At 45.8% G+C, this 27,306-nt stretch overlaps 1 protein-coding gene across 3 annotated transcripts in view; it reads right to left on the bottom strand.

The window, feature by feature from the left end:
• Nucleotides 1-26,735, bottom strand: part of LOC134346559 (nuclear factor 7, brain-like) — a 48,470-nt gene extending 21,735 nt beyond the window's left edge. Inside the window, exons 1-5 of one of the 3 annotated variants that reach the window (XM_063047977.1) lie at nucleotides 26,300-26,735; nucleotides 26,118-26,213; nucleotides 25,076-25,309; nucleotides 23,576-23,598; nucleotides 23,364-23,479 (exon numbers count right to left, since the gene is read on the bottom strand). In XM_063047977.1, coding sequence (XP_062904047.1) covers nucleotides 23,364-23,479; nucleotides 23,576-23,598; nucleotides 25,076-25,309; nucleotides 26,118-26,213; nucleotides 26,300-26,710 — 880 coding nt within the window. In that variant the 5' untranslated portion in view covers nucleotides 26,711-26,735. The remainder of the gene's footprint in view (nucleotides 1-23,363; nucleotides 23,480-23,575; nucleotides 23,599-25,075; nucleotides 25,310-26,117; nucleotides 26,214-26,299) is intronic. The other 2 variants (XM_063047976.1, XM_063047975.1) reach the window with 2 other exon arrangements.
• Between the last annotated feature and the right edge of the window lie 571 nt (nucleotides 26,736-27,306).

Here is a 27,306-nt window from a genome sequence, read left to right as displayed (position 1 = left end):
TGCTGCTCTGCTGTCTTTCCCGCCAGTGTCCCTTTCCAGTCAACTTTGGCCAGTTCCTCTCTCATGCCACTGTAATTTCCTTTACTCCACTGAAATACCGACACATCAGATTTCGGCTTCTCTTTTTCAAATTTCACAGTGAACTCAATTATGTATGATCACTGTCTCCTTAGGGTTCCTTCACCTCAATCTCTCTAATCACCTCCGGTTCATTACACAATACCCAATCCAGTACAGCCGATCCCCTAGTGGGCTCAACAACAAGCTGTTCTGGAAAGCCATCTCGCAGACATTCTACAAATTCTCTCTCTTGAGATCCAGTGCCGACCTGATTTTCCCAATCCACTCGCAGGTTAAAATCCCCCACAATTATCACAACACTGCCCTTCTGACAAGCCTTTTCTATTTCCTGTTGTAATTTGTAGTCCGCATCCCTGCAGCTGTTTGGAGGCTTATAAATAACTGCCATCAGGGTCCTCTTACCCCTGCAACTTCTCAGCTCAACCCATAAAGATTCTGCACCTTCCGATCCTATATCACCTCTTTCTAAAAGTTTCTTCAGATACATAAAATTTAAAAGACCATAAGACATGGGAGTAGAATTAGGCCATCTGCCCATCGACTCTGCTCCGCCATTCAATCATGGCTGATCCTTTTTTTTATCTCCTCCTCAAGCCCGGTTTCCAGCCTTCTCCCCGTAACCTTTGAAACCATGTCCATTCAAGAACTTATCAATCTCTGCCTTAAATACACCCAACGACCTGTCCTCCACAGCTGCATGTGGCAACAAATTTAACAAACTCACCACCCTTTGGCTAAAGAAATTTCTCCTCATCTCTGTTTTGAAAGGGCACCCCTCTATCCTGAGTCTGTGCCTTCTTGTCCTGGACTCTCCCACCATTGGAAACATTCTTTCCACATCTACTCTGTCTCGGCGTTTCCACATTCGAAAGGTTTCAATGAGATCCCCCCCTCATCCTTCTGAATTTCAGTGAGTACAGACCCAGAGCCATGAAATGTTCCTTGTGTGACAACCCTTTCATTCCTGGAATCATCCTTGTGAACCTCCTCTGGAACCTCTCCAATGCCAGCACATCTTCCTCAGATGAGGAGCCTAAAACTGTTCACAATATTCAAGGTGAGGCCTCACCAGTGACTTTTAAAGCCTCAGCATCACATCCTTGCTCTTGTATTCTTGACCTCTTGAAATGAATGCAAACATGGCATTTGCCTTCCTCACCACCAACTCAACCTGCAAGTTAACCTTTAGGGTGTTCTGCACAAGGACTCCCAAGTCCCTGTGCATCTCAGATTTAGATCTCATATCCCATTTAGAAAATAGTCTGCACATTTATTTCTACTACCAATGTGCATGACCATACATTTTCCAACATTGTATTTCATTTGCCACTTTCTTGCCCATACTCCTAATGTGTCTAAGTCCTTCTGCATCCTACCTGTTTCCTCAAAGCGACCTGCCCATCCACCAATCTTTGTATCATCTGCAAACTTGGCAAAAAACCAATCTATTCCATCATCTAAATCATTAATATACAGCATAAAAAGAAGTGGTCCCAACACTGACCCCTGCGGAACACCACTAGTCACTGACAGCCAACCAGAAAATGATCCTTTGGTTCCCTCTTGCTGCCTCCTTCCAATCAGTCAATGCTGTAACCATGCCAGTATCTTCCCTGTATAACATGGGCTCTAACTCGGTAAGCAGCCTTTTGTGTGGGACCTTGTCAAAGGCCTTCTGAATGTCCAAATACACAACATCCACTGCAGCCCCTTTGTCTATCCTACTTGTAATCTCCTCAAAGAATTCCAACATGTTCGTCAGGCAGGATTTTCCCTGAAGGAAACCATGCTGACTTTATACTATCTCTTCCTGTGTCACCATGTACTCCATCACCTTATCCTTAACAATTGACTCAAACATCTTCCCAACCACTGAAGCCAGGCTAATTGGTCTATAATTTCCTTTCTGCTGCCTTCCTCCTTTCTTAAAGAGTGGAGTGACATTTGCAAATTTCCAGACCTCTGACACCATGCCAGAGTCCAATCATTTTTGAAAGGTCATTTCTAATGCCACCACAATCTCTAATGCGACCTCTTTCAAAACATTAGGGTACAGTTCCTCTGGTCTGGGTGACTTATGAACCTTTAGGTCTTTCAGCTTTTTGAGCACCTTCTCTCTTGTAACAGTAACTTCACCAACTTCTCTTCCTTCACACACTACAACATCAGGCACACTGCTAGTGTCTTCCACAGTGAAGACTGATGCAAATACTCATTTAGTTCATCAGCCGTCTCCTTGTGCCCTGTTATTATTTCTCCTGCCTCATTTTCTAGCGGTCCTATATCCACTCTCATTTCTCTGTTATTTTTAACACACTTGAAAAAACTTTTACCGTCTACTTTGATATTATTTGCTAGCTTGCTTTCATATTTCATATTTTTCCCTTCCAATGATTTTTTTAGTTGCTCTCTGTAGGTTTTTAAAAACTTCCCAATCCGCTATCATCCCACTAATTTTTGGTTTGTTGTCTGCTCTTTCTTTTGCTTTTACAATAGCTTTGACTTCCCTTGTCAGCCACGGTTGTACTATTTTACCATTTGAGTATTTCTTCATTTTTGGAAGAAATGAAGAAATACTCATGTCCTGCACCTTCCTCATTTTTCCCAGAAACGCACACCATTGCTGCTCTGCTGACATCCCTGCCAGCAGCTCTTTCCAAATTACTTCAGCCAACTCCTCTCATACCACTGTAATTTCCCTTACTCCACTGAAATACTGCTACATCAGCCTTTACTTTCTCCCTATCCAGTTACAGGTTGAACTCAATCATACTGTGATCACTGGTTCTGAAGAGTTCTTTTACCTTCAGTTCCCTAATCGCGTCCGGTTCATTACATAACAACCAGTCCAGTATAGCTCATCCCCTGGTAGACCAATGCAAACTGATTTAAATGCCATCGCTTAGGCATTCAACAAACTCACTCTCTTGAGATCCATTACCAACCTGATTTCCCAAATCGACCTGCATGTTAAAATCTCCCATCACTACCATAACATTGCCCTTTTGACATGCCTGTTCCATTTCCTGTTGTAATCTGTGTTCCAATTCCCAGCTCTGTTGGGAGGCCTGTATATAACTGCCATCAATGTCTTTTTATCCTTGCAGTTTCTTAACTCAACCCACAAGTATTCAACATCTTCCGATCCTATGTCACATTCTTCTAGTGATTTGATGCCATTCTTTACCAGTAGAGCCACACCACCCCCTCTGCCTACCTTCCTATCACTCCGATATAATGTGTAACTTGGATATTCAGCTCCCAACTACAACCATCCTTCAGCCACAATTCAGTGATGGCTACAACATCATACCTGGCAATTTGTAATCGTGCAACAAGATCATACACTTTACTTCTTACACTACGTGCATTTAGAGACATCACCTTGAGTACCGTATTTGCTGTCCTTTCTGATTCTGCATCCCTAATGTTTTGATACTCAGCCTGTTGACTGCAACTGAGGCCCATCACATGCCTGCCCTTCCTGACAGTCTGACTGCACGCTATCTTTATTTTTCACTATCCGTCCTATCCTGAGTCCCTTCACCATGGTTCCCACCCCGCTACCACATTAGTTTAAACCGTCCCCAACAGCTCTAACAAACCTGCCCGCGAGAATATTGGTTCCCCTCGGTTCAGGTGCAACCCATCACTATTGAACATGTCATACCTCCCCCAGAAGAGATCCCAATGATCCAAGAACCTGAAACCCTGTCCCTGCACCAGCTTCTCAGCCACACATTTATCTGCCAAATCATCCTGTTTCTACCCTCACTGACACGTGGCATAGGGGGCAATCTAGAAATTAGTACGCGGGAGATGCTAATTTCTGGATTAGAGAGAGGCAAGAGTGGATATCAGACTGCTGGAAAATAATGCTGGGGAGGTAGTAATGGGGGACAATGAAGGGGTGGATGAACTGAAGACGTATTTTGCATCAATCTTCACTGTGGAAGAGACTAGCAGGATGGTGGAAGTTACAGGTGTCAGGTGGCATGCCGTGCGTGAAGTTCGCATTACCAGAGAACAGGTTCGTGGGAAACTGAAAGATATTAAGGTAGCTGTCACCTGGACTAGATGGTGTACATGCCAGAGTTCTGAAAGAGGTGGCTGAAGAGATCGTGGAGGCATTAGTAATGATCCTTCAAGAATCACTAGATTCTTGAATGGTTCTGGAAGACTGCAAAGTTCTAAATGTCTCTCCACTGTTCAAGAAGAGAGAGGCAGAATAAAGGAAACTCTGGGCCAGTTAGTCTGACCTCAGTGGCTGGGAAGATGTTGAAGTTGATTATTGAGGAGGAGTTGTCAGGGTACTTGGAGGCACATGATAAAATAGACTGTAGTCAGCATGGTTTCCTCAAGGGAAAATCTTACCTGGCAAATCTTTTGGAATTTTTTGAAGAAATAACAAGCCAGATAAATAAAGGAGAATGTGTTGATGTTGTGTACTTGGATTTTCAGAAGGCCCCTTTGAGAAGGTGCCACACATGAGGTTATTTAACAAGCTACGAGCCCACGGTATTACAGGAAAGGTCCTAGCAAGGACAAGCAGTGGCTGATTTGCAGGAGGCAAAGAGTGAGAATATATGGAGCCTTTTCTGGCTGGCTGCCAGTTGCTCATGGTGTTCCACAGGGGTCTGTGTTGGGACTGATTATTTTTACATTGTATGTCAATTATTTGGACGGTAGAATTGATGGCTTTTTTGAAAAGTTTGCAGACGATATCAAAATACACAGAAGGGCACGTACTTTTGAGGAAGTAGAGAAGCTACAGAAGGACTTAGATAGTTTTGGAGAATGGGCAAAGAAATGGCAGATGGAATACAGTTTTGGGAAGTGTATGGTCATGCACTTTGGTAGAAGAAATGTAAGGCTTGACTATATTCTAAATGGAGAGAAAATATATCTTAAAAACTGAGGTGCAAAGGGACTTGGGAGTCCTTGTGCAGGATTCCTTAAATGTTAATTTGCAGATTGAGTCTGTGGTAAAGAAGGTAAATGTGGTTTTAGGATTCATTTCAAGAAGACAAGAACATAAAAGCAAGAATGTAATGTTGAAACTTTATAAAGCACTGGCCAGGCCTCATTTGGAGTATTATGAGCAGGTTTGGGCCCTTTATCTTAGAAAGGATGAGCTGAAACTGGAGAGGTTCAAACAGGTTGCACCTTAATAAGCGGGGCACCAGCATTCTGGCAGGCATGTTTGCCTCAGCAACACGGGTGTGTTTAAACTAAGTAGTGGGGGCGGGGAGGGGACAAACTGGAAACATAAGGATGGAGATAAAGGGAAAGTGAGAATAAGAAAAGTTAAGAAAGACAGCAGAATCAACAGAGCCGAAAGCTCAAGAAGGGATCTTACAGTATGGCCAAGTGAAATAGGAATTGATATGGGAGTTGAGGGGAGTAATGAATTAAAAGTATTATATATGAATGCACAGAGTACAAGAAATGAAGTAGATGATCTTGAGTCACCGTTGGAAATTGGTAAGTATGATGTTGTGGGAATAACAGAGACATGGTTTCAAGTGCACAGGGCCTGGGAAATGAATATTCAAGGGAACACGTCCTATCGAAAGGACAGACTGATGGGCAGAGGGGGTGCGGTGGCTCTGTGATGAGGAATGATATTCAGTCCCTTGCGAGGGGGGACATAGAATCAGGAGACATAGAGTCAGTATGGATAGAACTGAGAAATTCTAAGGGTAGAAAGACCCTAATGGGAGTTATCTACAGGCCCCCAAACAGTAGTCTGGATGTAGGGTGTAAGTTGAATCAAGAGTTAAAATTGGCATGTCACAAAGGTAATGCTACAGCTGTTATGGGGGACTTCAACAGGCAGGTCGACTGGAGGAATCAGGTTGGTACTGGACCCCAAGAAAGGGAGTTTGTGGAGTCCCTCTGAGATGGATTCTGAGAACAGCTTGTACTAGAGCCTACCAGAGAGAACTCAATTTTAGATTTAGTGTTGTTCAATGAACCGGATTTAATCAGGGACCTCGAGGTAAAGGAGCCATTAGGAGGTAGTGACCATAATATTATAAGTTTTAATCTACAATTTGAGAGGGAGAAGGGAAATTCGAAAGTGTCAGTATTACAGTTGAACAAAGGGAATTATGGTGCTATGAGGGAGGAGCTGGCCAAAGTTCAATGGAACAATACCCTAGCAGGGATGACAGTGGAACAGCAATAGCAAGTGTTTCTGGGAATAATGCGGAAGGTGCAGGATCAGTTCACTCCAAAGAGGAAGAAAGATCCTCAGGGGAGTAAGGGTAGGCCGTGGCTGACAAGGGAAGTAATGGACAGTATAAAAATAAAAGATAAGAGGTATAACATGGCAAAGACGAGTGGGAAGCCGGAAGATTGGGAAAATTTAAAGAGCAACAGAAGGTAACCAAAAAGGCAATACCCGGAGAAAAATGAGGTACGAAGGTAAACTAGCCAAGAATATAAAGGAGGATAGTAAAAGCTTATTTAGATATGTGAAAAGGAAAAAAAAAAGTAGTTAAGACCATAGTTGGGCCCTTGCAGACAGAAACGGGTGAATTCATTATGGGGAACAAGGAAATGGCAGATGAGTTGAACAGGTACTTTGGATCTGTCTTCACTAGGGAAGACACAAACAATCTCCCAGATAGAATAGTGACCAAAGGATTTAGGGTAATGGATGAACTGAATGAAATTTTAATTAGTCAGGAAATGGTGTTAGATAGACTGTTAGGTCTGAAGACTAATAAGTCCCCGGGACCTGATGGTCTGCATCCCAGGGAAGTGGCTTTAGAAATCGTGGACGCAGCGGTAATCATTTTCTAATGTTCTATAGATTCAGGATCAGTTCCTGTGGATTGGAGAGTGGCTAATGTTGTCCCTGTCTTCAAGAAGGGAGAAAGAGAGAAAACAGGGAATTATAGACCGGTTAGCCTGACATTGGTGGTGGGAAAGATGCTGGAGTCAATTGTAAAAGATGAAATTACGACACATCTGGATAGCAGTAACAAGATCAGTCCGAGTCAACATGAATTTATGAAGGGGAAATCGTGCTTGACTAATCTTCTGGAATTTTTTGAGGATATAACTATGAAAACAGACAAGGGAGAGCCAGTGGATGTAGTGTACCAGGACTTTCAGAAAGTCTTTGATAAAGTCCCACATAGGAGGTTAGTGGGCAAAATTAGAGCACATGGTATTGGGGGCAGAGTACTGACATGGATTGAAAATTGGCTGGCTGACAGAAAACAGAGTAGCGATTAACGGGTCCCTTTCGGAATGGCAGGCGGTGACCACTGGGGTACCGCAGGGTTCAGTGAAGGGACCGCAACTGTTTACGACATATATTAATGATTTAGATGAGGGAATTAAAAGTAACATTAGCAAATTTGCCGATGACACAAAGCTGGGTGGCAGTGTGAAATGTGAGGAGGATGTTATGAGAATGCAGGGTGACTTGGACAGGCCGGGTGAGTGGGCAGATGCATGGCAGACGCAGCTTGATGTGGATAAATGTGAGGTTATCCACTTTGGTGGTAAGAACAGGAAGGCAGATTATTATCTAAATGGAATCAAGTTAGGAAAAGGGGAAGTACAGCGAGATCTAGGTGTTCTTGTACATCAGTCACTGAAAGCAAGCATGCAAGTACAGCAGGCAGTGAAGAAAGCTAATGGCATGCTGAATTCATAACAAGGGGAATTGAGTATAAGAGCAAAGAGGTCCTTCTGCAGTTGTACAGGGCCCTGGTGAGACCACACCTGGAGTACTGTGTGCAGTTTTGGTTTCCAAATTTGAGGAAGGACATTCTTGCTATTGAGGGAATGCAGCGTAGGTTCACAAGGTTAATTCCCGGGATGGCGGGACTGTCATATGTTGAAAGATTGGAGCGACTGGGCTTGTATACTCTGAAATTTAGAAAGCTGAGAGGGGATCTTATTGAAACATATAAGATTATTAAGGAATTGGACACGCTGGAGGCAGGAAGTATGTTCCCGCTGATGGGTGAGTCCAGAACCAGAGGCCACAGTTTAAGAATTAGGGGTAGGCCATTTAGAACGGAGTTGAGGAAAAACGTTTTCACCCAGAGAGTGGTGGATATATGGAATGCTCTGCCCCAGAAGGCTGTGGAGGCCAAGTCTCTGGATGCTTTCAAGAAAGAGATGGATAGAGCTCTTAAAGATAGCAGAATCAAAGGTTATGGTGATAAGGCAGGAACTGGAAACAGATTGTGGATGATCAGCCATGATCACAGTGAATGGCGGTGCTGGCTGGAAGGGCCGAATGGCCTACTCCTGCACCTATTGTCTATTATCTATTGAGGTTCATGAAAATGGCTCCAGGTTGAATGGCTTGTTATATGAAGAGTGTTTGATGGCTGTGGGCCTGTATTCACTGGAATTCAGAAGAATGAGGGGTGATCTCATTGAAACCTACCGAATGGTGAAAGACTTTGACAGAGTGGATATGGAGAGGATGTTTCCTATGGTGGGGGAGTCTCTAAGGCCAGAAGACACAGTCTCAAAATGGGGAAGCATTCTGTTAGGACAGAGATTTGGAGGAATTTCTGTAGTCAGACAGTGATGAATTTGTGGAATTCTTTGCCACAAGCTGCTATTGAAGCCTTTTATCTATATTTAAGTCAGAGGGTGATAGATTCTTGATTGGTCAGGGCATGAAGGGATATGGGGAGATGGCAGGAGATTGGGACCGAGAGGAAAATTGGATCAGCTATGATGAAATGGCAGAGCACACTCAATAGGCAAAATGGCCTAATTCTGCTCCTATATCTTAGTCTTATGGTCTATGGTATAATTAAAATATTTTCAAATACATTCAGACAGGTACACGGATAAGAATGGTTAGAGGGATATGGGACAAACACACGGAAATGGGATATACTCAAGAAGACATCTTAGCCCGGATGGATGAGTTGGGCCATGGGTTCAACATCTACCAAACCCCTTCCCAGATCATCCTCCTGAGGAATCTCACCCTGGAGTCTGTCTGTGAACTGTTGGTGTGACGTCAGTTCAGAGGGCAGTTCAGTGCCACAGAAATAGGTAGATTGAATAAAGGTGGCAGACTTCATTCTTAAGTGTAAATTTGTGTCGTGTCTCTGAAGATGTGTTCCAGTCTGCTGGTGTATCTGGGTTATTTATCACTGGTGTGTGTGTGTGTGTGTGTGTGTGTGTGTGTGTGTGTGTGTGTGTGTGTGTGTGTAGGAAACTGACAATGTGCAACGCTGATGCTCTGACTACAATCTATCGATCGTCCTTGTGCAAGTGTGTAACCGAGATTTGCTAGGCTGGTTACATGATCTTATCCCATCATTCACCATGGTCAATGCTGGTTGGCGTGTCCTCCGGGCTCAGTCTGACAATGCTTCAATGTGATGGTTTGATAACAACAGTGAGACTCGCGAGTCCAGCAGGGGACAGAGCCGAGTCAATCAGACTGCGGTCACGGACAGGTCAGACAGGGTGAGCGGCACGAAGGACTGGTGTATTTTTCTGACAATCCCTGTCACCACAGTGATACCAGATTTTATCCCCTTTAATGTCATTCATTGAATGTTAATTCCAAAGATACTCTGTTGGGATTCAAACTCATGCAATGGCGTATTTGTCCAGTGTGAATGGGATCAGGATGCAGTGGTTCACATAACAGTGCCGTGTATTGGTCGTATGTTGCCCCCTGTGTTGGTCTGTTCAGGGATTTGACATCTCCAGCTGAACATGTGACAGTGATGCTTCCCAACAGGTGGGGTTGGTGCCGGAATTAATTTCAATTCTGACGACCCAATCAGAGACATGAGCAGACTACAGTGATGAGGTTTCCATCAGGTTGGTGACACTTGTTTAAAAGGAGAGCTTCGCAGGCGTTTGGCCTCATTCTGACGGCCCAATCAGCGGCAGGAGCAGGCCTCAGCGATGAGGTTCCTCGCAGGTTGGCGACGCTTGTTTAAAAGTATGGAAGGAACAAGTGGAGCGGCCATTGTTGGAAATAGGTCAGTGGTGAGGGTAGGGTTGTCTGTCATCATAATGCCATAATCAAAAATCGAGGCGAGAAGACTGCAACTAGCGGGGCACTGTCTATGCCACCCCGAGCTACCTGCCAGCCTAATCATCATATGGGAACCCAAGCATGGGAGGATAAACCCTGGGTGCCCTCCCAAGACTATGGTCAACACGCTCCCAGAAGACAGCGGCACGGCTAATGTGGATGAACTGAACACACTGATGAGGGAGAGGGAGAAGTGGAGAGTCCGTCATCGTTCCCGACGCCGGCCCCCTAGGCCTGAGTCAACATCGTAGTAGTAGGTGAGGGTAGGAGTGTCTGGCTTTGGCACAAAGGAGTCTTCAGCTCTAAAGAGGCGTTGGCTCTGGGTTAGCTTATGTTAAGGGTCCCTTTTTTTCTCTTACTGTACCTCGTGTAGTAAACAGCTGTTGTGTGTTCATCATGCTGGATGTTGGAGTCCTGGGAGACCAGAGTCTCCCAGTGAACACCATCTGTGTGAAGTGCATCCGGCTCCAGCTCCCTGAAGGCCATATTAGAGCACAAGACCATAAGACATAGGAGCAGAATTAGCCCATCTGGCCCATCGAGTCTGCTCCGCTATTCAATAATAACTGATCCTTTTTCTTTCTCCTCCTCAACTCCAGGTTCCGGCCTTCTCCCTGTAACCTTTGATGCCATGTCCAATCAAGAACCTATCAATCTCTGCCTTAAATACACCCAACGACCTGGTGTCCACAACTGCATGTGGCAGCAAATTCCACAAATTCACCACTCTTTGGTGAAAGAAATTTCTCCGCATTTGTGTTTTGAAAGGGTGCCCCTCTATCCTGAGGCTGTGCCCTCATGTCTTGGATTCTCCTACTGTGGGAAACATCTGTTCCACATCTACGCTGTCTAGGCCTTTCAACATTCGAAAGGTTTCAATGAAATCCGCCCTCATCCTTCTGAATTCCAGCCAGTACGGACCCAGAGCCATCAAGCTTTACTCATGTGATAACCATTTCATTCCCGGAATCATTCATGTGAACCTCCTCTGGACCCTCTCCAATACCAACACAACTTTTCTAAGATGAGGGGCCCAAAACTGTTCACAATAATCAAGGTGAAGCCTCACCAGTGCCTTATAAAGCCTCAGCATCACATCCTTGCTCTTGTATTCTAGACCTCTTGAAATGAATGCTAACATGGCATTTGCCTTCCTCACCACCTACTCAACCTGCAAGTTAACCTTGAAGGTGTTCTGCACAAGGTCTCCCAAGTCCTTGGAGATTTTTGGGATCTGGAGCAGCAGCTGAATGATCTTTGGATTGCAGAGGAGAGTAAGGAGATAATTGACCAGAGTTACAGGGAAGTAGTCACCCCGAAGCTGCAGGAGGCGAGTAGCTGGGAGTCTGTCAGGAGAAATGGAAATGTGAATAGGCAGTTAGCGCAGAGCAAGGAGGTCCTGGAAAGAGAATTTAGAGAGCTCGGAAGAAAGCTGAGAAGCAGGACCTCCCAGGAAGTAATTTCTTGATTGATGCCTATGCCACACACAAGTGAGGGTAGAAACAGGATGATTTATTACATTCTGGAGGAACTCAGCAGGCCAGGCAGCATCTATGCAAAAAAGTACAGTCAATGTTTTGGGCCAAATCCTTTCAGCAGGACTGAAGAAAAAAAAGCTGAGGAGTAGATTTGGAAGGTGTGGGAAGGAGAGAGAGAAACGCCAGGCCATAGGTGACACCTCTTCTCTTGCCACCATTCAGGGCCCCAAACAGTCCTTCCAGGTGAGGCAACACTTCACTTGTGAGTCTGTTGGGGTCATCTATTGCATCCTGTGCTCCCGGTGAGGCCTTCTCTGCATCGGTGAAACCCGACACAGATTGGGGGTCCGCTTCGTCGAGCACCTCCACTCCGTCCGCCACAATGAACAGGATCTCCCGGTTGCCACCCACTTCAGCTCTGATTCACATTCCCACTTGGATATGCCCATACATGGCCTGCTCTACTGCCATGATGAGGCTAAGCTCAGGTTGGAGGAGCAACACCTCATATACCGTCTGGGTAGTCTCCAGCCCATTGGTATGAACATTGAATTCTCCAACTTCCGGTAATTCCCTCCCCCTCCCGTCCCCCATCCCAGTTTCACTCTGTCCCCTCCCCCAGCTGCCCATCACCTTCCTCATGGTTCCGCCTCCTTCTACTACCCATTGTGTTTTACCCTATTCCTTCTTCACCTTTCCTGCCTATCACCTCCCTGCTTCCTCTCCCCCACCCCTTTATCTTTCCCCTTACTGGTTTTTCACCTGGCACCTACCAGCCTTCTCCTTCCCACCCTCCCCTCACCATCTTTATAGGGCCTCTGCCCCTTCCCTCTTCAGTCCTGACGAAGGGTTCCGGCCTGAAACGTTGACTGTTCGTTTGCACGGATGCTGCCCGACCTGCTGAGTTCCCCCAGCGTGTTGTGAGTGTTGCTTTGACCCCAGCATCTGCAGATTATTTTGTGTTTAAGATAGGTGAAACTCGGTAGGGGAGGGATGAAGCAAAGAGCTAGGAAGTTGATTGGTGAAAGAGACAGAAGGCCATGGAAGAAAGAAGGCTGGGGGGGGGTGGGGGGAGGGCCCCAGAGGGAGGCAGTGTTCAGGCAAGTAGATACCATGAGAGATGAAAAAGGGATGGGGAATGTTGAAGGGTCGGATTGTGGAGGCATTACTGGAAGTTTGCGAAATCGATGTTTATGCCATCAGGTTGGAGGCTACCCAAATGGAATATAAGGTGTTGTTCCTCCGACATTAGTGTGGCCTTATCCCGACAGAGGAGGTGGCCATGGACAGACATATCGGAATGGGAAGTGGAATTAAAATGGGTGGCATTGGGAGATCACGCTTGTTCTGGCAGACGGAGCGTAGATGCTCGGAGAAGTGGTCTCCAGTCACCTGGAGTGACACCTCACCTGGAAAGACTGATTGGGGCCCTGAATGGTAGTGAGGGAGGAGATGTAGGGGCAGGTGTAGCACTTGTTCTGCTTGCAAGGATAACAGCCAGGAAGGAAACCAGTGGGGAGGGGTGAATGGACAAGGGAATCATGTAGGGAGCAATCCCTGTGGAAAGCAGAAAGTGGGAGGCGGGGGAGGGAAAGATGTGTTTGGTGGTGGGATCCCGTTGGACATGGCGGAAGTTTCAGAATATTATGTGCAGGACGTGGAGGCAGTTGGGGTGGTAGGCGAGGACAAGAAGAACCCTATCACTCGTAGCATGGCCGGAGGATGGCATAAGAGCAGATATGTGTGAAATGGAAGAGCTGCGGTTGAGGGCAGCGTTGATGGTGGAGGAAGGGAAGCCCCTTTCCTTGGAAAAGGAGGACATCTCCTTCGTTCTGGAATGAAAAGCCTCATCCTGAGAGCAGATGCGATGAAGGTGGAGGAATTGAGAGAAGGCGATGGCGTTTTTACAAGTAGCAGGGTTGGACGAGGTATAGTCCAGGTAGTTGTGAGAGTCTGTTGATCTATAATAGACATCGGTGGATAAGCTGTCTCCGGAGATATAAACTGTGAGATCGAGAAAGGGAAAGGAAGTGTCGGAAATGGACCAGGTGAATCTGAGGACAGGGTGAAAGTTGGAGTCAAAGTGGATGAAATCGACAATTTCAGCACGGACACAGGAAGCAGCATCGATACAGTTGTTGATGTAACGAAAGAAAAGTGCGGGGCAGTCACCAGTGCAGGATTGCAACATAAACTGTTCCAGGTCGCCAATAAACATGCAGGCATGGCTGGGACCCATGTAAGTGCCCATGGCTACCCCTTTTGTTTGAAGGAAGTGGGAGGACCCAAAGGAGAAATTATCTAGAGTGAGGATGTTCCGCTAGGCGGAGGAGAGTGGTGGTGGATGGGAATGGATATGTCCATCCATGGTTGGGACTGGTGTTCAGAAAGGAACGGAGAGCTTTGAGGCCTTCCTGGTGGGGGATGGAGGTGTACAGGGGCTGGGACATCCATAGTAAAAATAAGATGATGAGGGCTGTTAGAGTGAGTTTTGGGGTAGATGATTCATTTACAGTTAAATCACTCTGACCACCAGTCTCCTGTTTGACAAAGTACTGTGGATTGAGTTCACAACAACGCATTTCCTAAAGGCTGTGAATATCAGAATACTAGCCAGGCGCTGCGGATGGAAGTGTGAAGTTTACAGGTAATTTCGAAGACAGCCTTATCCATACTTCATACATATTAATTGTCCTCTATGTTAGCACATAAGATACCAAATAAATGTATTGTGGCTTTGACTTGCACTCCTAAAGGCTGTGAGTACCAACCCAGACATGTTGGCGTCACGAGGAAAGGGTGAAGTCAGAAGGTGTAATGTTTTGTTTGTAGCTTCAAAAGAAAGCATTGTCTATGCATTGTCTGTAACTTGCTAAATAGGAATTGCCTTTTGTGTTTAGCATATAAATATCGAGCCCACATTGGGCTAGCAGACCTTTCTACCTTGAGCATCTCCGTCCATATGATGCCTGCTGTATCTTGTTGTGTTGAATAAAGAAGCTGCTTTGTATCTACCAGTGACTCTGTCTCTCCAGTGATTTCACCCACGCTACAACAGGGGCCAGGGTACCTGAAAGGTCAAGAGTGTGTGTGGTGTCACGGATGTAAGTGGGAAGGGACTGAACCAGGGGGGATAAAACAGAGTCTAGAAATGCAGCTATGAGTTCAGTAAGGCAGGAACAAGCTGAAACAATGGCTCTACCTGGACAACACACATCAAAGTTGCTGGTGAACGCAGCAGGCCAGGCAGCATCTCTAGGAAGAGGTACAGTCGACCTTTCAGGCCAAGGGCCTCGGCCCAAAATATCGACTGTACCTCTTCCTAGAGATGCTGCCTGGTCTGCTGCGTTCACCAGCAACTTTTCTGTGTTGCTTAAAATTCCAGCATCTGCAGATTTGCTCGGGTCTACCTGGACAAGCAGGTTTGTGGATTTTGGGTAAGAGGTAGAAACGGGAAGTGCGTGATGTGGGCTGTGAGAGCCTGTTGGTTTATAAAAGACATCGGGTCCCTTCCTCCACCATCAACGCTACCCTCAACCACATCTCTTCCATTTCACACATGTCTGTTCTTACCTCATCCTCCTGCCATCATGCTGCCAGGGATAGGGTTCCTCTTGTCCTCACCTACCACCCCACCAACATCCGCATCCAGCGCATAATTCTCCGAAACTTCTGCCACCTCCAACGAGATTCCACCACCAAACACATCTTTCCCTCCTCCCCCTGACTTTCTGCTTTCTGCAAGGATCACTCCCTACACGACTCCCTGTCCATCCGTCCCTCCCCACTGATCTCCCTCCTGACACTTATCCTTGTCCATCCATCCCTCCCCACTGATCTCCCTCCTGACACTTATCCTTGTCCATCCTTCCCTCCCCACCGATCTCCTTCCTGACACTTATCCTTGTCCATCTGTCCCTCCCCACTGATCTCCCTCCTGACACTTACCCCTGTCCATCCGTCCCTCTCCACTGATCTCCCTCCTGACACTTATCCTTGTCCATCCGTCCCTCCCCACTGATCTTCCTCCTGACACTTATCCTTGTCCATCCGTCCCTCCCCACTGATCTCCCTCTTGACACTTATCCTTGTCCATCCGTCCCTCCCCACTGATCTTCCTCCTGACACTTATCCTTGTCCATCCGTCCCTCCCCACCGATCTCCTTCCTGACACTTATCCTTGTCCATCCGTCCATCCCCACTGATCTCCCTCCTGACACTTATCCTTGCAAGCAGAAAGGTGCTTCACCCACCCCTACACCTCCTCCCTCACTTCCATTCAGAGCCCCAAACAGTCCTTCCAGGTGAGGTGACAATTCACCTGTGAGTCTGTTAGGGTCATATGCTGTGTTCAGAGTTCCCGGCGTGGCCTCTTGTCTGCCCGTGATACCCGACGTAGATTGGCAGGCCGCTTCGCTGAGCGTCTATGCTCCGTCTGCCGGAAAAAGCAGGATCACCCAATGGTCACCCATTTTACTTCCACTTCCCATTCCCAAATGTCCCTCCATGGCCTTCTCTATCGTCATGATAAGGCCACACTTATGGTGGAGGAACAACACCTTATATTCTGTTTGGACAGCCTCCAACCTGATGGCATGAACATCGATTTCCCAAACTTCCAGTAATGCATCCATCTCCCCCCACCCTTCACCATTTACCATCCCCTTTCCCTCTCTCACGTTATCTCCTTGCCCACCCATCGCCTCCGTCTGGTGCTCCTCCCCCTCCCCTTTCTTCTTCTTTCTTCCATGGCCTTCTGTCTCTTTCACCAGTCAACTTGCTAGCTCTTTGCTTCATCCCTCCATCACGTATCTCCTGGCGTTTCTCTCTCTCCTTGCCCCACCTTTCAAATCTACTCCTCAGCTTTTTTCCTCCAGTCCTGCCGAAGGATTTCAGACCGAAACGTCAAGTGTACTTTTGTTCCGTAGATTTTCCCTGCCTGCTGATTTCCTCCAGCATTTTGTTTGTGTCGCTCGGATTTCCAGCATCTACAGATTTTCGCTTGTTTGTGATTTGGCAAATTAATGTGTGGCTGAAATGCTGGTGCAGGGACAGGGCTTCAGGTTCTTGGACCATTGGGATCTCTTCTGGCGGAGGTACGACCTGTTCAAAAGTAACTAGTTGCACCTGGAACCGAGGGGGACCAATATTCTCGCGGGCAGGTTTGTTAGAGCAGTTTGGGAGGGTTTAAACTAATTTGGCAGGAGGTGGGAACCAGAGTGAAGGGACAGGATAGGCAGTATGGTAAAAAAAAAACAAAGATAGCCTCCAGTCAGACTGTCACGAAGAGCAGGCAGATGATGGGACATAGTCTCAGCCAACAGGGTGAGTATCAGTACTTTAGGAAGGCAGAATCAAAAAGGGTAGCAAATACAGTACTCAAAGTGTTATATCTCAATGCACAGAGGATAAGAAATAAGGTGGATGATTTTGTTGCACTATTACAGATTGTTGAGTATGATGTTGTGCCATCACTGAATCGTGGCTGAAGGATGGTTGTCGTTGGGAGATGAATGTCCAATGTTACACGTTGTATTAGAGGGACAGGAAGGCAGGCAGAGTGGGTGGCGTGTCTCTGCTGGTAAAGAATGACATAATTTCTAAGGTAAGAACGTGTTCGGCACAGCTTTGTGGGCTGAAGGGCCTGTATTGTGCTGTGTTTACTATGTTTCTATGTTTCTAAATCAATAGAAGGACGTAACATAGGATTGGAAGATGTTGAATCCTTCTGAGTTGAGTCAAGAAACTGCAAGGGTATATACAGGCCTCCCAATAGTAGCTGGGATGTGGACCATAAATTACAACAGGATATGGAAAAAGGAGTGTCAAAAGGGCAATGTTATGATAGTTATGGGAGATTTCAACATGCAGGTCAATTGGGAAAATCAGGTTGGAAATGGATCTCAAGTGAGTGAGTTTGCTGAATGCCTATGAGATGTCTTTTTAGAGCAGTTTGTCGTTGAGCCTACTGGGGGATCAGCAATACTGGATTTGGTGTTATGGAATGAACTGGGGGTGATTAGGGTGTTTAAAGTAATAGAACACCGAGGACACAGTGATCACAAAATGATTGAGTCCAACTTGAAATTTGATAGTGTGACGAGAATACACATAAAATTAAGATGTTTGCTGGCCTAGGTTAGCATCAGTGACATCAGCAAGTGGTCTGCCACCTGCCCTCAGGGGAAGGAGAGATAAGGAACAATGGAGCAGCGTCTGGAGATGTGTAATGAAGGGACGGGGGAGAGAGAGCTGTCTGGAGCGGCTCCCCCCTTTGAACCTTGAACTGTTTGAAGTGATGGACAGGCGATACCCCAGCAGGGGGATAAAAAGGGACCAGTTCGCTAAGGCAGGACACACGCCACCCGAGGTAACGAGACCCTGGAAGCGGTACGCTTCTCACGAGTCAGTGGAAAGTACCAGACAACGGCCAGGGTGGAAAGGTACGATCAGCGGGAACCCGGTGTGTGTCCGCCCTTGCCTGGGTGCCGGGTTCACTGCAGAGGATCGACCGCATCTGGAGGAGGGGTCACAGTCGGTGACGTCAGGTGACATCACCAAGGACCCGCCCAAAAGCTGCTTGTGAGCCATATCGTCGGTCTGTGAGTGAAGCCGTGTCTGAATGATCAGTTGTTCCTGTTCCCTCTCTCTCTCCCCCCACGTTGTCCATCGCCGTGGCAGCGATTACTGCGAACTGAACTACTAAACTGGACTGAACTTTGAGTCACTTTTAAATTTGGTCATTTACCCCTAGACAACGATAGAGCTTGATTGATGCTGTTATCTTAATTCTGTGCACATGTGTGGTTATCATTGCTGAACTGTTGCATTTATTATCCTTTCGATTACTGTGTTGCTTGTTTCTTTAATAAAACTTCCTTAGTTCTAGTAATCCAGACTCCAACTGAGTGATCCATTTCTGCTGGTTTGGCAACCCAGTTACGGGGTACGTAACAATAGGGAGAAATTAAAGTCTGACATAGCAGTAATACAGTGGAATAAGGGAATTTACAGTGATAGGTGAAAGGACTTGGACAAAATAATTTGGGAGGAGATGGTGGCAGGGATGACAGCAGAGCAGCAATGGAGTGAGTTTCTGGGAGAAAATGAGAAGGTGCAGGAATGGTGTATTCCAAAAACAAAGAAATACTCAAATGGAAAAATAATACAAGGGAGGTCAAAGGTAATGTAAAAGCAAAGGAAAAGGCATAAAACAAAGCAAAAATTAGCGGGAAGAAAGGATTGAAAAGCTTTTGAAAACTACACAGTACAACTAAAAGAATCATTAGGAGGAAGAAGATGAAATATGAAAGCAAGCTAGCAAGCAATATCAAAGTGGATAGTAAAAGCTTTTTCAAGTACTGTATGTAAAAATAAAAAAAGAGATTAGTGTGGATGTAGGATCGCTAGAAAATGAGGCCGGAGAAATAATAACGGAGGCCAGGGAGGTGGCAGATGAACTAAGTGAGTGCAGTTAATTTTAAAAGGGAGAATGTGCTCAAAAAGCTGAAAGACTCAAGGGTACATTAGTCACCCGGACCAGATGAACTGCACACTCGGGGTCTGAAACAGATAGCGGTACAGATTGTGGAGGCATTAGAAATGATCTTTCAAAAATCATTGCAATCCGGCATGGTGCCAGACAACTGGAAAATTGCAAATGTCACTCCATTCTTTAAAAGAGGAAGATAGCAGAAAGGATATTATGAACAGTTAGCCTGACCTCAGTGGATGGGAAGATGTTCGAGTCAATTATTAAGGTTGAGGTTATGGAGTACTTGGTGACACAGGACAAGATAGGACAAAGTCAGCATGGTTTCCTTCAGGAAAAATCTTGCATGACAAACCTGTTGGAATTCTTTGACGAGATTACACATAGGATAGATGAAGGGGAAGTTGCCTAAATGGACTTTCAGAAGGCCTTTGACAAGGTGCCACACAAGGCTGCTACCAAGTTAAGAGCCCATGGTATTACAGGAAAGTTACTGGCATGTTTAGAGAGTTGGTTGATTGGTAGGAGGCAGCCACTGGGAATAAAAGGATCATTTTCTCATTGGCTGCCAGTGACTAGAAACATAGAACCATAGAAAATAGGTGCAGGAGTAGGCCATTCGTTCCTTTGAACCTGCACCGCCATTCAGTATGATCATGGCTGATCATCCAACTCAGAACCCTGTACCTGCCTTCTCTCCATACCCCCTGATCCCTCTAGCCACAAGAGCCATATCTAGCTCCCTCTTATATATAGTCAATGAACTGGCCTCTACTGTTTCCTGTGGCAGAGAATTCCACAGATTCACCACTCTCTGTGTGAAGAAGTTTTTCCTCATCTCGGTCCTAAAAGGCTTCCCTTTTACCCTCAAACTGTGACCCCTCATTCTGGACTTCCCAAAGTCGAGAACAATATTCCAGCATCTACCCTGTCCAATCCCTTTAGAATTTTTAACGTTTCAATAAGATCCCCCCTCAATCTTCTAAATTTCAAACAGTATAAGCCTAGTCGATCCAGTCTTTCATCATATGAAAGTCCTGCCATCCCAGGAATCAATCTGGTGAACCTTCTTTGTACTCCCTCTATGGTAAGGATGTCTTTCCTCAAATTAGGGGACCTAAACTGCGCACAATACTCCAGGTGTGGTCTCACCAAGGCCTCGTACAACTGCAGTAGTACCTCCCTGCTCCTGTACTCGAATCCTCTTGCTATGAATGCCAGCATACCATTCGCCTTTTTCACCACCTGCTGTACCTGCATGCCCACTTTCAATGACTGGTGTATAATGACACCCAGGTCTCGTTGCACCTCCCCTTTTTTTAATTGGCCACCATTCAGATAACAATATGTTTTCCTCTTCTTGCCACCAAAGTGGATAACCTCACACTTATCCACATTAAATTGAATCTGCCATGAATTTGCCCACTCACCTAACCTATCCAAGTCACCCTGCATCCTCTTAGCATCCTCCTCACAGCTGACACCGCCGCCCAGCTTCGTGTCATCCGCAAACTTGGAGATGCTACATTTAATTCCCTCGTCTAAGTCATTAATATATATTGTAAACAATTGGGGTCCCAGCACTGAGCCTTGCGGTACCCCACTAGTCACTGCCTGCCATTCTGGAAAGGTCCCTTTTATTCCCACTCTTTGCTTCTTGTCTGCCAACCAATTCTCTATCCACATCAATACCATACCCCCCCCCCCCACACCATGTGCTTTAAGTTTGCACACTAATCTCCTGTGTGGGACCTTGTCAAAAGCCTTTTCAAAATCTAAATATAACACATCCACCGGTTCTCCCCTATCCACGCTACTAGTTACATCCTCAAAAATTCTTTGAGATTCGTCAGACATGATTTTCCTGTCACAAATCCATGCTGACTTTGTCCAATGATTTCACCGCTTTCTAAATGTGCTGTTGTCACATTTTTGATAACTGACTCTAGCATTTTCCCCATCACCGACATTAGGCTAACCGGTCTATAATTCCCCAGTTTCTCTCTCCCTCCTTTTTTTAAAAAGTGGGGTTACATTAGCCACCCTCCAATCCTCAGGAACTCATCCAGAATCTAAAGAGTTTTGAAAAATTATCACTAATGAATCCACGATTTCTTGGGCTACTTCCTTAAGCAGTCTGGGATGCAGACCATCTGGCCCTGGGGATTTATCTGCCTTTAATCCCTTCAATTTACCTAACACCACTTCCTTACTAACATGCATTTCCCACAGTTCCTCTATCTCACTAGACCCTCGGTCCCCTATTACTTTCAGAAGATTATTTATCTCCTCCTTAGTGAAGACAGAACCAAAGTAATTATTCAATTGGTCTGCCATGTCCTTGCTCCCCATGATCAATTCACGTGTTTCTGACTGTAACGGACCTACATTTGTCTTAACCAATCTTTTTCTTTTCACATATCTATAAAAGCTTTTACAGTCAGTTTTTATGTTCCCTGCCAGCTTTCTCTCATAATCTTTTTTCCCTTTCCTAATTAAGCCCATTGCCCTCCTCTGCTGGACTCTGAATTTCTCCCAGTCCTCAGGTGAGCCACTTTTTTGGGCTAATTTGTATGTTTCTTCTTTGGAATTGATACTATCCCTAATTTCCCTTGTCAGCCATGGGTGCACTACATTCCCTGGTTTATTCTTTTGCCAAACTGGGATGAACAATTGTTGTAGTTCATCCATGCGATCTTTAAATGCTTGCCATTGCATATCCACCGTCAACCCTTTAGGTATCATTTGCCAGTCTATCTAGTGCCAGACTAGTGGTGTTCCGCAGGGGTCGATGTTGGGACCACTTCTTTTTATGCTGTATGTAAATGATTTAGATGATGGAATAGATGGTTTTGTTGCCAAGCTGGCAGATGATACAAAGATTGGTGGAGGGGAAGGTAGTGTTGAGGAAGTAGGTAGGCTGCAGAAGGACTTAGACAGATTAGGAGAATGGGGAAGAAAGGAGAAAATGAAATACAATATTGGATAAAGCATGGTCATGCACTTTGGTGGTAGAAATAAATCTGCAGACTGTATTCTAAGTGAGGAGAAAATCCAAAAATCTGAAATGCAGTGAGACTTGGGAGTCCTTGGGTAGAACAACCTGAAGGTTAACTTGCTGGTTGAGTCGGTGGTGAGGAAGGCAAATGCCATGTTAGTATTCAATTCAAGAGATCTAGAATACAAGAGCAGGGATGTGTTGCTGAGGCTTTATGAGGCACTGGTGAGGCCTCACCTTGAGTATTGTGAACAGTTTTGGGCTCCTGATCTGAGAAAAGATGTGATGGCATTGGGGAGGGTTCAAAGGAGGGTCAAAGATGGGCCAGATAGACTAATTCTGCTCCTATGTCTTATTGTCTCTTGTTCCCCTTCAGCCGTATTATTACAGCCATATTTTGCATCTAATTATATCAAGGAGGCAGAGTGAAGTTGTTATGGCTCCCAACAGTGACTTCTTTGCTTGCATCTTCGGAAACAGCTCTATTTCCATCTTTAATATCTCTGTTTTTCCCTTTCAGGGTTCTTTTGGAGACCCTGACCTGGAGTTAGATGCTGACTACGGTTCTTTGTGAGAATGGGACCCGCTCTCGGGGTTCCACAATCAGCTGCTATTCAACATACTGAAGTCTCAGCCCACGATCTCGGCATCTTTTCAGAAGCCAAGGATCCCAAGCAACTGCAGACGGGCGAATCAAGGGTCGGTGTCACCACAGGAGACCCGTGTGTCATTGGGGGAGTTGGAACATCTGCTGGGTGCCTGGGGACCAGGACTCTTTGCGATCTTCAGGCACAGGGCTCGGTATAAGTGACGTAACGGACTTTTAACATCATAATCCAGCGAGTTGTTTGTTATCTCTCCCGCTGGCTGGATAAATGGAGTCACCTCTTTCTCCCTTATTAGGAGAGAGAGAGCCTGCAGCGTGTTGAACTGTCGGGTGAACAATGTAGTCTTTGGGGTAACTGCAAGTCTGTGTCTTTGCTATGGCTTAGCTCACGCTGAGTGCTGGTGGTGAGTGCGCTTTAATTTTGCCGGTGGGGGGAGTGGAACTGTTGCTCGTTAGCGCTTACCCGCGGAAGGCAGGGGAGCAGGGGTAATTAGGGTTCTAACATTTGACTGCCGTTCATTCTTTGGGGCACTTCTCTGTTTTCGTGGATGGTTGTGAAGAAAAAGCACTTCAGGATGTATACTGTATACATTTCTCTGACCTTTGAACCTTTGAAACTGTGTCTCATAAACAAGGACAAATGAAACTCTACGTTTTACCTTGCTTAATGCCGTCAAACACTTTTTCCGATGCTATCAGCAAATAGGGATGATCGAATTTTTCAGCCAGTAGGGCACCATCTGTCACAGACAATGTCAGGGTATCCTCACTAATCCTGTAAATATTATACAGCTGGTTATAAATTGATCATCAGCAATGTTTGAACTATTTTACAAATCCATCCAGAGCTTCAGTAAAGACCATGTCCTACCTCTTCTTCCGACGAGCTTCCTCCTGAAATAAATAAAACACAGATCTCAATTGACTGAGACTGGCTGTCAGCATCCGAACAGCAGGAATCTGAGCCAAGTTATTACAAACTGCTGAAAATTCCCACTTACTCCCACTAACACAGATGGTGAAAGAAATATAGAAACAGAAAACCTACAGCACAATATAGGCCCTTCGGCCCACAAAATTGTGCAGATCATGTCCCTACCTTAGAAATTACTAGTGCTACCAATAGCCCCCTACTTTTCTAAGCTCCATGTATCTATCCAAAAGTCTCTTAACAGACCCTATCATTTTCGCCTCCACCACAGTTGCCGGCAGCTCATTCCACACACTCACCACCCTCTGCGTAAAAAAAAACCTACCCCTTACATCTCCTTTGTACCTACTCCTAAGCACCTTAAACCTGTGCCCTCTTGTGGCACTCATTTCAGCCCTGGGAAAGAGCCTCTGACTATCCACACGATCAATGCCTCTCAACCTCAAAGGGACGAGTGCACTCAACCTGTTTTCATAAAGCATGAAAGAGGGACACAGAACCACGGGAGTAAGCGCAAGGAATGTTTATGAAAATTGTACCATAACTGAGAGGATGGAACTTACAGGAGACACTGGACAGGTTTTGTATTTTTATCTGGATATGATGTCAGGGAGAATCAGATGGAGGAATTTAAGATTCCGAATGGATTTGATGGGGTGGGAGTAGAGAAAATATTTCTGCTTGGGCAGAGACCAAAAGTCAAAGATGAACATCAGTTAGTTGTTAATAAATGCCACAAGAAATGTGGTGAAGAGAACGTGGACTCACTGCCACAGGAGAGGTTGAAGTGGAACAGCAGAGATTGAATGTAATGGGGAAGCTGCATAAACACATGGGGGACCATGGAGTTGGGGTCACTGTTGCTCTGTGTGGTGAAGGTGTGGGAGGTTGCTTGTGAAGCAGGGAAGCTGATAGGAGAAGAAGGGCTGAAAGACCTGTCTTTGATGGAAAATGGGATTATAATCTGAAAAAGAACATAACAGAAAAACAAAACAGATGGTACAAAATTCTCCAAAACAGTGAACCTGATACAAACCAGATATTGATGGTAAATCTGATGTGTGGGTCACATTCTGCAAGTCAACCTCAGTTCCCAACGATCGGCAGACAGACCCTCACACCCACCACACCAGACACACTCACAGCCTCTGACCGTAATTGGCTGTTACTCTATCAGGGGATATTATACGTGGGAATCACAGAAACGATCACCAGCTCAGTGCTCTGATCAGAGTAACTCACTCCTGAGAAGGTTGCAGACTGCCCTGTGATGTATAGATGTTGTCGGAGGCTGGTTTGGGAATGACAGCAGTCCGGAACAGTGAAACCATCTGCCAGGTTTAAATCAGTTTACAACTACAGTATTTGTAAATCCCACACTGATTTAATATACATCATTTTGTGACTGCACTTTTACAGAACCAAACTGAAATCTCTCACCATGAGGAATATCAAATTGTCCTTCTGATCCATCCGTGTCTGTAACTTAGAGATTTCCTCCTGAATAGAATTTAGATTCTCTTGAATCTCTCGAAGATTTATCTCCATTGGATTCAGAATCCTCTCCTCTTCTTCCCTGAGATCTCGGAGCGCGCGCTGCTCTTTCTTGGTGATAATCCGGCGCAGTTCATCAAACTGGGATATGATCTGGGACTGAAAGCTTTGTGACTGTTTCTGTCGAATGAAAGGAGAGGCTAGTTTATTATTTGGCCCTGATGTATTTCCTTATGATATGGAAGGTCTATCCAGCCCATCATCATCCAAGAGGACCACATCCTTGCCGTTGGGTTTGGAGGCTTGTGTGCCTCAATGACCCAAAGAACTATATTGGCTGGAATGTGGGCTTTATGCTTTGACTCTTGGTAGGGTCACCCATGCCAAACAGGTCAAAGGGTAGAGGCCAGAGTAAGAGTGGTCTACTGGTCCTCCAGGTTCATGGGTTCAGCTCAGGGCTAACAATACTGACAGGTAAAACAGAATTGCTACGGAAACAATGAAGAGTCTTTCTACATCTGAGTGTCATGTTATTCCTGAGTCTCCACTCAGGACCTGCATGACTGAAAGTAGTGAAAACCGAGAAGTAGCGACTGACATGTTCAATGAAGACATGGACACGGCCAGAGATGGAGGACCTTCATTGCTGTCCTAAACGCCAGGGGCATAACAGGCAGTAAGTAAGTGGTTCTCAGATCTTCGATCACATTTCCCTGAAACCCAGCCTTCCTCACTGACCCATTAACTCCCACCTGATTCACATACAAACACCTTCACAGGGTTAATTACAGTAGCCAGTATACCGTCCCAACCATGGAATGTCAGCTCAGAGAAGGTACTGGTTACTGAGAGAACGTGCAAACTCCACGCAGACAGCTCCGGGGGTCAGGATCGATCCCAGGCTACTGGGATTGCGATACTCTGCTATTCTGCATTAAAGGGAACAAAACTACACAACGATATGGAAATTCTGCTCTGGAAGCCTCACCCGAACTCCGGAAATCTTCTCTTTCTGTTGTTGCTCCATTTCCTGAAAATCCGATTTCTTTTTTGTGAGAGAGTCTAAGGAAGATTTAACCTGATCCTGGGAATCAAAGAGTGAATAGATTAGACAAAAAGATGACACTTTTGGATCAGACAAAAAGACGATCGAAAACGGGTTATTTTTACCTTGTAAACTACAACAGCTTCTTTCATCGGCATGAAGTTGTGAGACTTGTGTTCCCGCGCATCTCTACAGATCAGACAGATCAGTTTCTTGTCCGTCTCACAAAACAGCTTCAGTTCTTCCTCATGTTCCTCGCAGTGAAGTTTACTTTCCTTCTCTTTCGGATTCAGATTTAGTTTTCGAGCTCTCTCAGACAGATTTGCTAAGGCTCGATTGACCCTTAGGGTGCGGTCTGCAAACGCCTCTCTACATTCCGGGCAGGAGTTTCTCTCCTCCCTTTCCCAACACCGTGTGATACAGGAGCGGCAGTAGTTGTGTCCACACTCCAGTATAACCGGATCGATGAAGAAATCCAAGCAAATGGGACAGATGGCTTCCTCGGTCCAACTCTCGACCTGTCCTTTCGAAGCCATGTTAATTCCCGGCACTTCCTGGTTCAGGATCCTTTCACTTTTGGGAGCTGCTGAACCCCTGCAGTACCGCGATTGTCCAGTAGGCGCGCTGCAGTCTCGGGAATGAACGTAACGTAGGTACAAGTATTCTCTGAGAAGGAATCGCGGCAACTTCCACATCAGTGTAGGATCAGAAACACATTAAAGAGGTCTGAATAAATATAAGTGAACCCGGAGCGCGGAACCTGGTTCAATATAAGGCAGAACTGAAAGGGGCAATTCCTTAAAAGCGAGACAGCAGTTGGCCTGTTGTCCGACCCTGCTCCTGGGTGCTCTTGCCCCACTGTATTCGTGTCCTCAAACATATCTTTACCTCCTCCCTTCTCTACTTTCTGCAGGGATCACTCCCTCCATGACTTCCTTGTCCATTCACCCTCCCTACTAATCTCACTCCTGACACTTATCCCAGCAAGCAGCCAAAGTACCTATTCACCTCCTCCCCCACCTCCATTCAAGGACCCAAAAAATCCTTCCAACTGAGGCAACACTTCATCTGCTGGGGTCATTTATTTAGTTTGCCGCTCCCAATGTTGCTCTACATTGATGTGACTTGTTGT

The sequence above is a fragment of the Mobula hypostoma genome, chromosome 5 (genome assembly GCF_963921235.1).
Source record: "Mobula hypostoma chromosome 5, sMobHyp1.1, whole genome shotgun sequence".
Lineage (NCBI taxonomy): Eukaryota > Metazoa > Chordata > Chondrichthyes > Myliobatiformes > Myliobatidae > Mobula > Mobula hypostoma.
Note: the sequence above shows the minus strand (reverse complement) of the source record. Positions and strands in the feature narration are given on the sequence as shown.